Raw genomic sequence first — 11058 nt, forward strand, 5'->3', positions numbered from 1 at the left:
TCCATAATTGCCTTGACATCCTGCTCTAAGAGCTTGATGAGGTTTGACGGAAATCCAACCTTGGAGGTTTGGTTTGATGCATACCGTTTCAGTGATTCAGAGTCCGGGCTCAAACTTCAGAACTCAGTCCCTACTGAGGTGTGATGGTCACAACCAACTATGAGTATATTAAGGCTTTGCTAAATGCCTGTAGTTCTACGCAGCACATGGCAAATCGTTGTCCATCGTGGAAAAAAAAAAAGTTTTGATGACATCCTAGCACAAGCATTACAGAAAATAAGAGGATGATATGCATATATGTAAAATATTTATTAATAAATGTCCTCTGAATCCACAAGCATGGCTAGAACAGACTGTTACAAAATACGATTCATTATAAGCCTTTTAAGCGTTAATAATGAAATGCATCAATATTTTCTGTTTACAACAAGGCAGGTTTTTATCCAAACCTAGCTCCCTCTTTTCTTTTTCAATTTGCTTTTGTAAATTTATACTTAGTATATAATTATATGGTAGCTAACTATGGATTCCAAAAGTGATTGCAGCAAAGATACTTTGATAGCTTCATGGTTTTTCATATAAACTTTAATTACATTCAGAGTGAATATTGTTTTGAAAGGATCATTTTTCATCTAGCTGTAATGAAAGCGTTTAGGAGGGAGGAGAGGACATTTTATCTCCCTAACCCTTCAGATTGTGGAAGAAGGTTTTTCTCACAGGGTTAGTGGGTCTCTGAGGACAGGAGGTCCCAGTGTGGCTCACCATCGGTCAGCGGTCCAAGGGACGCTATGTGAGATTGCGGTGTCTTGCCCTGGGACTTGAGACAACAGCTGCCATGAACAAACAGAGCTGAAACCTACCGGTCCAGTGTCCTGATCTTTTCAAGACAATTCAGTGAGCCCAATGACATCTCTCCAAAGCCACTTCATTAAAACCAATATCTCACCGGGCTGTGGCTGTCGGCAACAAGCTAAGAGCGGCGTTCACAAGAGTTTCTAAAATATCGTGAAGTATTAGCAAGGGTTCTCCATGTCATTTTTTTCTTTCATATTAATGTTCACAGGCAGGCTCTGTAATAGTCAGTGAAACCTAAAATGTCACTAATAGATTTGGAAATGTCATCCTGAACAAGATTTACTGGACATTGCTAGGAGAACATGTTTTTTTTCTCTTCTCTCTCTTACTTTTGTGCGGACAGTCAAATGTAGATTGTGCTCTGATGCAAAACAAGTGCAAATCGCTCGCACCTGCAGAACTGTCCCAGCATATAATTGGAGCTATCTGTTTTGTGAATACAATGCAGAAATGGGACAGTTACCATTTGCAATAGAAAGGTTAAATATGAAGCAGATAACATTGTGAAAATGCCCGTGAGTGTCTTTGAAGACTTTGAGCACATGCATGGTCATCATTATCTGGCAATCCCACCATCTTGTTCTGCCAGGTCACAGCTCCCAGATTTCTCAATTGTCACGCCATTGTTGCAAAACATTTGGAGAACTGTGAGACAGGCACAATTTTGTTGCAGGATTGTCGCCATACATTCCCGACTTGTATACAAAGTCCAGATGTATACATAACACAAATGTATCACAATTACCAATAAGATACTGACTTAGGTTGGAGCACTGAACAAGCAGAATAAGGATCAGACCATTTGTGACTTTCAAGTAATATTTTTTGTTTGAAATGCCCTTCCCTAACCTTAAATGTTGAACATATCTTTTTAAATGGTGACTTATTTATATTATATTTTTTGTACCGTTCATATTTGGTGGGACATCCGTAAATGAAGTGATCAGCAGCTGATATGGCAATCCCCTGATGTCAAATCTTTCCAGGAAGCATGTGAACTCATAAACTCTGTCTTTCTTCAGGCTTTTTGTTATTGGCAATATCAGTGGTTTAAAGCTTACCTCTGGCCAAGTTAAGCCCAAAGGAGGTTGTCATGGCTGAGTTCATCTACTCTACGCTTTTGGAAGGCTTATACTTTCCCACAGTTTTATTATCCTTTCCTCTACAACATTCTGAATTACTTAAATATGCTCACAAATGTTCATAGTTTTTCTCCCATACATCATGTTCTGTTCGTTTGCCTAAACTGAACACAACAAAGTATTACACAAAAAAATGTTTATTAATATTTTTACACAGGTACATACGCCGATAACATTTTAATTAAAAAAGGAATGGATTATGATCATTTGAAAGCAGGTTAGACACAGTTTGTTGCAACACACATATTGCCAAGTCCTCATTACTCCCAAATATTAATTCAGGGGGTACTACCAAGAGAATATTCCTGGCAGCTCACTAAATGCTTGTATAAGCCTCAAAAAGGCATTTCCATAACTAAAAAATCTTGGAGCAGAACTTGATGCTTTATGTTTTCCAATACAAAGAACACATTACATTACTACCAATTAATTATTAGTTTCTCCCAAAGCTAAATGAAAGCTGTGGAGCCCAAAAAATTTGTAAATGTTTATTACATTATTTTTAACCTTTAAACAATATATGATCTTGCTTTTTGCAAGACTAATGAAACGAGTGATTAAAAGCATATATCACATTCCTAATGCTGGCCTATTTATTAAAAGTAAATACATTTTTACGTAGTGTCATTATTATGGTATGACTTGATAGAAGGGGAGATATTGCAATTTATATGTTTATGTGTCAGTAAAATGCTTTTTACAAGCCTATAAATTCTCAAATTCACAGTCAAAGTCTGTCATTCTGCACAAGATGTACTTCCACTGACGATCTCTGAAATAAAAGTACAAAACAAAGATTTGTCAGTTTAAAAAAAAACCACATTTGTCATGTTTTATCATTTTATTGTTTCATTTGATGTTTAACACTGGTCCTACTGAGTTCTAATGTTTTTGCTTTGACTTTTTTTTAACACCTCAGTTGCTTGAAATCAATAGTTTTGAAGGGAGAATGTAACACAGGTTTAAACAAACCTCAGGACTCCACTGAAGGTAGTCTGGGCTCCTCGGATAAAGTAGCCGTAACTTGGAACAACCATCTCTCCCTCCTCTCTGTAGTGTTCAGGAGTCCCCGAGGTCTTTCTGCAGAAGGCAATAAAAGATTTTGTAAAGTTCGTTGTTATTTATAAACCTATTAAAAATATATATTTTTTTACATCTGTAAGTTAGATGATAATGTAAATTCTACTTTTGCGTGTAGGTGTTACAATTAAAGCTACTGTAGAGCCAGAAAACAGCGAGTTATCGTAACACAAAACAAATTGTAACCAGCACTGCAATCACTTCTCAAGGTTCCGAATAACTAATTTTACTACCTTTTAATGTTACTCGTAAAATGAATGAACACAAAAGTTTTAGAAAAATAAATAAAATTTAAAATTCAGACCCCAGAGGTGAAAAAAAAAACCTAATCTCAAATAGCCCTCTCAAATCAAGGAAACTACTTAATTTCAAGATGGAGATCTGCTGTTTTTTATGATCAGTCTGTGTTATTGTGTAATGCCTTACATCAGCCTAATGCACCCACTGACAAAACAGGTTAAGCACCCAGACGGAGTGGTGAAAATGAAATGCACCTGTGTAAAACTTATGTTACTGAACTTTGGTGATTACAATATCAGATCAAAAGGATAATGCAGTTAAGGGCCCTCAACAGGTCCCATGTCAGTGGGGGTTGACACTCCCTAGACCTTGGATACAAGTGGTGATTTGGTGCAAACAGAATGTTGAATCCTTTCCTGCAGCAAATCGGCCCACAGCTGTTGGAACTGGCTCTTGAGATCAGATGAGCAGATCAGCACTGAGTCAGAGTTGACGTCCGAGCCAATCCCACACGTTTGATTGGAGAAAGATTGAGGACTTGGTTGGCCACAGTAGGAACTCCACATGATGCAGGCAGTCCATAAACCCACGTGCCATGTGTGGACAACTGTTGTATGGGTGTGAGACCGTACCAAGGTGTCTTAGGAGGGATAAGGTGCCTGTTCTAGACGTGCCAGCTCCTTGCAAATCAAATCACCTACATACCGTATTTTCCGCACTATAGGGCACACTGGATTATGGGACGCACTGTCAATGAATGGTCCATTTTCAAATTTTTGTCATAGCTAAGACGCACTGGACTATAAGGCACATTAAGCAAAACAAAACAGCCCCGTCTTTTTGGAGAATACTGCACCGACGTAAGCGTCAAGTATAAACCCGTACACAGCTCGCTCAGGTCTGCGTGCTGTGTGCGGAGCCCTGCGCGACTATAACTTAGCCTTAAAGCTGCAAGCAGCACGGCTTTGTAGTTCACCAAAGTTGTACTAAAACATTGTGACTTCTTACATATATAAGGCGCTCTGGATTATAAGGCACACTGTCATTTCTTGAGAAAATTGAAGGCTTTTCAGTGCGTCTTGTAGTCCGGAAAATACATCCCAATCAGACCATTTCTTCTGGATGCTGAACTGTTTTTGTTATTGAGTGTATTTTCCCAGAATACATTGAAAATCTACAGTAAGACACAGTAAACACCTTATACAGAACAGAACTGCTGAAAATAGTTATTTTACAATAAAACCACATAGAAAACTCCACTGTAACAAAAAACACACTGGTACTGTAAAACAGGAAAAAAAAAACTTACAGTAGAGCATACAAACAAGCAAATGTGCTCTTTCTCTTGTCCATGTGCTGTAGATTTAAGGTCAAGCTGTATTTCATCATGTAACTCTCAAAAGAAAAGCTCCTAAATATACCTATAGCTTGGTAAGAACGTACATGCAGGAGTATGGGCAGCGGCGTTTGAAGTAGCAGCAGTAGAACTGCCATTCACGGTCCAGAACAGATTCAAAGTATTTGCTTTGAACACCTGCCACCAAGCCGTTGCGGGTGCATGTAGATGTCCTGCCAAGAAAAAAAAGTCAGACTTTACATATGATTACATACAATTTAATCATTTATTTTCATAAAGGAAGTCTAAACAACCCTGTTAAAATGGCTCATTTTTGTAATGTATAAAGACATTAAACCATGATCAATCATTTTCAAACTTGTTCCACTTTTAATCTAACTTTTTATATATTTTGTACAACTCAATATAAAAGCAATCTGTTGTTGTGAAATATATATATAAATGCCATTAGCTTGTTGCTTAAATATGCTCACACTTAAACCCTCAAACTTCTCTGGAACTCTTTTTGATTTATTTCCAACCTTGGTTCTTCTTGGGAACACACCTGCCATCAGTTAAAGTGACTCTGATCGACCTGTAATGAGGTTCAGTTGTCCTGGGAGGATTTCATTGGCATTTGCTTAGAGTCATCTTAAATCAGACACCATGGTTTACAGAGAGCTCCGAAAGTATCAAAATGATCTCATTGTTAAAGAAATCAGTCAAGAGAGAGACAAAAAACATCAACAAATGGTTACACAATTTTTTCATAGCAATGCATGACCAGCGGAGCACAAGAAGTGAAGAGAATATGGATCAACAGAGACCTTACGGAGAACTGGACATTCCTCCAAAATTGATGAAAAGACAAGACAGAAACTAGTCAGGGTGGCTGCCAAAAGGCCTATAGCACACTGAAGGAGAACTGGTTGTGTTCTACACAAGTCAGCAATCTCCTGTGTTCTCCATATGTCTGGACTATTGGGCAGAGAAGCCTTTTCTTACAAAGAAAAACATCCAGACCTTGCTAAATGTTGAGAACAAAAGATCAGCATAGTGTTCAGTCCCCCGTACTCTGCTCTGGTGTTTCATTTGTTTTTCTCCTTTGTTTTATTTTTTGTTTTACTTTATTAAAGCTTTCAGAATTCAACCTTCCTGCCTGCTGAGTACTTGCCTGCCATCTTGGGTCCACCTCAAACTGCAATTGTGACAAAATTCTGGAGAAAAATCTGTTGTGGTCTGATGAACCCAAAGTTAAACTTTTTGATCACAAAAGGATTCCAAAAGGAAAATTTGGTGTAAGAATAAGATAAAAGAACACCGCACACATAGTGAAACATGGTGGTGGCAGCATCATATTGTGGGGTTGCTTTTCGTTAGCTGGTTACTTGGGTTTTAGCCAAGGTGGATGGAATGATGAAAAGTTTAAAATACCTGTATATTTTGGCCTAAAACCTTCCAGGTGTCTGCTTGAAAGATGAAGATGAAGAGGAATCTCAATATGTCAAAAAGGCAATGACCCCAAGCATACAACCAGATCAACAAAAGAATGACCTCACCAGAAGAAGATTGGCATGTCCTACCCCGAGTCTAGAATCTAAATCTGATCTGAGGGCTGGGCATAAGAGATCATCTCGCAATCTCACATATTTGGAGCATTTTAGCAAGGAAGAGTGGGCAAATATTACTGATTCAAGGTGTGGCCTGTTGCTAGATTTCTGAAGGCTGGAATGACCAGAAGGTGCTTCAGTAAAGTATTTCAACTAGCTTATTGCATCTTTTTTATTTTTAATACTTTTCCTTTCAGATGAATTGTACAGGCTATAAGTTACAAGAAACATGGAAAAGCTTTCAAATGCGTGATCATAGTTTAATTTTATTACATTACAAAAACCTGGCATTTGAACAAGCGCGTGTAGACTTTTATATCCACCGTGGTTGGTCAGTGATGTAACTTATTTATGGCCAGTATAGTGGCTGGCACCCCAACATATCCAGGAATACCAGGTCCAAACAGCAGGGAATGCCACACGAGGAAACATTTGTCCTGGCAACAGTCTTTAGAAATTAATCCAGTGGGGGTAGCCCCCTGCAGAGCAATCTGCTGCTCCAGTTCAATTCAAACTAACATCTATGGTAAAACAAACAAACAAAAAAAACAACAACAAAGAATTCACTGTGTGCAGGGTGCAGTCAAACTGAACTCAAAATAAATCTTTATAAATAGTTTGAATGAGTTCTCCACTCCAAACCACACACAGGCATGTTTAGGTGTATGATTGAAGCTGTTGTCAGGCTACATTATGACCTGTAAGCGTCTTTTTCTTCTAAAAGTTGGTTCAAAACCTTTATTTAGATAAACCTTTCAGTGAAACTGCTAGTTAGAAGTATTTATGTGAGCTTGTGGCATTTGATATGGTGAAAATTGAAAGTCTTAGAGATATGGAATTAAAGGCTGACACAAGATTTATTGAGTGATATTTACGTTCTGACTGAGCCTAGTGTGGGTTGTTCTTGCACAGTCTGTATTGGCTATCCTGTTTTCATGAAGGGCATGTTGCAAAGGTTCAGGAAAAAGCTCACATATGTGGCCTATAAATTAAAGTGTGACATCTCTGAAGGACCACTGGTTGTTGGATGAAACTTGCTGGAATTCTCTGGGTGTAGCTGCGTTCCCAGGAACTGTCAGCTGAAGACATATACGGCTGTTCTGGAGTGGGACGGTGATTCATTCAGGCCACTAAGGGTCTGCTTTATCTCGCCGACCAAAAAAACAGTGGACAGTATTCAGGTTGTTTTAACAGCGACAAAAACAAAAAGCATATGCAAAAGGTTTTAGGTCTTTACTCAGCAGAGACTAATTACAAGTTTTAGATTGTCATTACTAGGCAGCTATTCATAAACCTGTTTCCCAGTCTGACTGTGAAATCTACACCAGTCTTTGTAATGTAAATTCAAGGTTAACGTACATTAGTAACTGATTCTAAATACTGTTTTTTAGCACTGAAATACGGCTCCCGCCCACCAATCACAGTGAGACTTTATTTTTAAAGTCTATAGCTGCAAGTCACATCAGTCATTACGGAACCAATTCAATCAATTTATTCTACAACACACTCATATTCAATATGTTACAAAATACTCATTATTAATATAATTTCCAGCTAAAGCTTGTGTCTCACAGAGCTGTGACTAGTTGGAGACACAAAACTTCAAGAAAATACGCACATTTTCACCATAAGTTACACTGAATTGGTTCTTGAAACACAATTGCGTATGTATGTAACTACAAATAAATTGCAACATTGCTGCAAATGATGTGCTTTTATTTTTCTTGCAAAGTGTCCCAATTACTGTATGTCTCAATCTGATCGTAATTTATTGTCCCTATTTGCTCCACTCAGTCACTGTTTGGTTTCAAAGGTTGCCAAACCCTCCCAAAGCACTTTCTGACTTGTGCAAACTAAATAAAGAAGCTCTCTGGGCGCCTGCAACAACTCTGTGACTCTGTGAGAGTAAATTTGTTGGGCAAATTCTTTGAGCATGTTCAAAATTCTAGATTCACGAGAGTGAGGCCCTTTAACTCACATGAGTTATGGTTTGTCACCAACGCAGCCCAGTGACAAACTGGCTTAAGAAGAGCACATTGCCTAGGATCTTCACTCCCTTTAAACAGGAAGAAAGCTCCAGCAGAACACCTCGCTTCACAGTGGCGGTAAAGGTTCCTTTTTGTTATATCGCCACAATGCAAACTGAAGCGTATAGGTGAAATGGAAACAACACACTTACACCAAATTTTGGCTCATACAATTTTCATTCAACTGGGACTCTGACTGTACTACTTTGTTCACACATTCTAATAAAAAATGTTGAAATACTCATGCCACACCACTAGGTGGCGAGAACATCCACATCCATGACATCAAACTACAGAGAAAGAACAGTGACTAAAGACTTTTTTGAAGCTTCTGTTATATATATTTCAGTTTACAATTTATTCTCAGTTAATAACAGCTCAGCACACAATGAAAGTTTGCTGAAAAAACAGTCAAATCAGCTTTGTTGTTGTTTTGGTTTCTGAGCCCCAAAGTAAGTCTGAGCATACGAAAAATAAGCAGCTATTTCCTCAGTTTTGTAAAGCTGTATTTTGAGTCCACACAAATACACCAGAAACAAAGTTTTTAAAAACCATCACTTTTTTAAAATTTTTATTTAAACCTCACAAAAGCCCTGTTTGTCGATGGGAGGAGCAAAAACAACAGTATAAATTTTCCACTGCTACCACAATTTACATAATTAACAGTTTTTGGTTGTTTTTTAAATTTAAAATAGACTTTGTTATTTAGTAACTGAAATTTTATTTACTGAAACTTCGGGCATATTTTAGGTGAGAGTAGATGACTAAACACCAAGTAGGTGTATAGTCATCTATTCAATAGATGACATTAGAACAGCAGCCTTCATGTAGCTTTTGCCCTGAATTTTTCTGTAAAAAAAGTTATTAGCAACTGGTCAACAAATGTTTGTCTAACTTTTTGACTTGTATTACAAGTTTCTTATTTCAGTGTTTTTTCAGTATATTGAAACTGTTTACTTTCTTTCACCCAAATAGCTGGGAAAGAGGAATAAATCACATTGAAGGTGGTAACAAGTCTGTAAAAGAGTGATCCAAGAACAGAGTACCCACCACTCCAACCCAGCACGATTGATGTCGTCCCACCAGCAGTCACTGGGCTCGCCCAGTCCCTCAGGGGTGGGCTGGCATTCAAATGACCACAGGCGGTCCGAGCCTTCCTTCTCACTGAAGTAGCTCCTGATGGCAACAAGAACCTCTCCGTGGGGACACTGGAAGTTTAAGCCCTGGCGGTAGCCATTCACCCAGCCCATGTCATAGTGGTCGTGAGCCTGAGCTGCTGCTGAGGCAAACAGAGACAAGACCAGCACCACCAGAGCAGGATTCATGTTGAAGAGATCCGTCCGTCTGCTGCACTCCCTCACAGCTGCCTCTGTTTAAACTCCTCTAAGCCCTTTGTTGTCCAGATGTTTGGTCTCCAGGAGTGATGTGTAATTTTCTGGTTGCAAGGCAAATCCAAAAGTGGTCCTCAGCTAACTTTTTAAGGTCGACTGTGACACACAACATTCACAAAGTCTTTACGGAAATGAGGGATCTCCTTAAAAGACCGCGCTTCAGGTTAAATGTTATTCAGATATTTATGTGACGCTTTGTCTGACAGGAAAATGCACTCACAAGTTAACCATCTGAATGCTCATGTGGCTCACTGCGTTGAGGGAACACTTTAACAATTTATTTGCTAACTTTGACACATTTGATCAGACTTTAATTATGACAGTTTTTCAGCAGCTGAAGAAGAAACATTTTCACTTTTAATGTTAAAAATCTATAAAGTAAATTATGAACATAAAAGATTTTTTATAACAAGTTCAGAGGGTCAATAGTAGTAGCTAAGTTGACAATATCTAATGTATGACTTTGGAGAAAAAGAAAGTATTTAATATTGGTGTCTTGTGCACACCAGCAACATATCAAGAAATACTGGACATCATATGAGAAGTTGAAGTCAGAGTGGGTACAGGAGGATCCCAGTACAACTTTTAAGTTCCAAATATTATAATGGCCTTGTTAAAATAAAAAAAATACACCTCAGATCATTTTTAAGGTATAGATTCTTGTTGATTCACACAGTTTTTATCTTGCTGCTTAATGTTCAAATAATTGTTTTTCTGATACATTTAGCTGTAATGACTTATTTCTTGCTTAAAAGAAAGATCATGTAACACCATGATTGTTTCGGGGAGAGGATCACATCTCTACTGCACAGACTTTGGTTCCAAAAACACAACGTAGCAGCTCCTGGGAACCAGGTTCTGCTGGCTTCACAACGAGAGAAGGCAGAGACAGTATCATAATATATGGAAGTGGTGTGCACACTGAAGGAATTTTTTTCGTCACCTTAGGAACAAAGTACTCTTGTTTCTAACAGTTTTGGATTTCCCAGCACTTTGAAGTTATTTACATGCTATTGACACAGAAGAAGAGACGACTGCATTCAGAGTGGTACTGTATCTAGGAGGCATGGGCCGATGACAAGTGGAGCTGTAACATGTTCGATGATGAGTTTAAGTTCTGGTTTACCACAAATGACCAATGTGTGCACATATGGCAGTGCTGAGGGGAGAGGATCAATCCTGCCAATGCTTTGGAGAGACACCAGCGTTACTCCTGACACCCTGGTGTGGGGAGCCATAGGGTCCAACTTCAGGTCACCTCAGGTTGTGATCTGAGCAACCCTGATGGCACAGAGCTACATCAGTGACATCCTGCCTGCATCCTCCTGAGACACCCTAGTACAGTCTTTCAACAAGACAATGCCTGTGGAGGTTTTT

General features: G+C 38.6%; 1 protein-coding gene across 1 annotated transcript; it reads right to left on the reverse strand.

The window, feature by feature from the left end:
• Positions 1–2471: 2471 nt before the first annotated feature.
• Positions 2472–9717, reverse strand: dpt (dermatopontin). Its single transcript, XM_017423401.3, has 4 exons — positions 9341–9717; positions 4761–4886; positions 2970–3077; positions 2472–2769 (listed from the first exon to the last, which is right to left on the reverse strand). The coding sequence occupies exons 1-4, from the start codon at positions 9613–9615 to the stop codon at positions 2703–2705; spliced, it is 576 nt and encodes a 191-aa protein (XP_017278890.1). The 5' UTR covers positions 9616–9717; the 3' UTR covers positions 2472–2702.
• Between the last annotated feature and the right edge of the window lie 1341 nt (positions 9718–11058).

The sequence above is a fragment of the Kryptolebias marmoratus genome, linkage group LG24, assembly GCF_001649575.2.
Source record: "Kryptolebias marmoratus isolate JLee-2015 linkage group LG24, ASM164957v2, whole genome shotgun sequence".
Classification (NCBI taxonomy): Eukaryota; Metazoa; Chordata; class Actinopteri; order Cyprinodontiformes; family Rivulidae; genus Kryptolebias; species Kryptolebias marmoratus.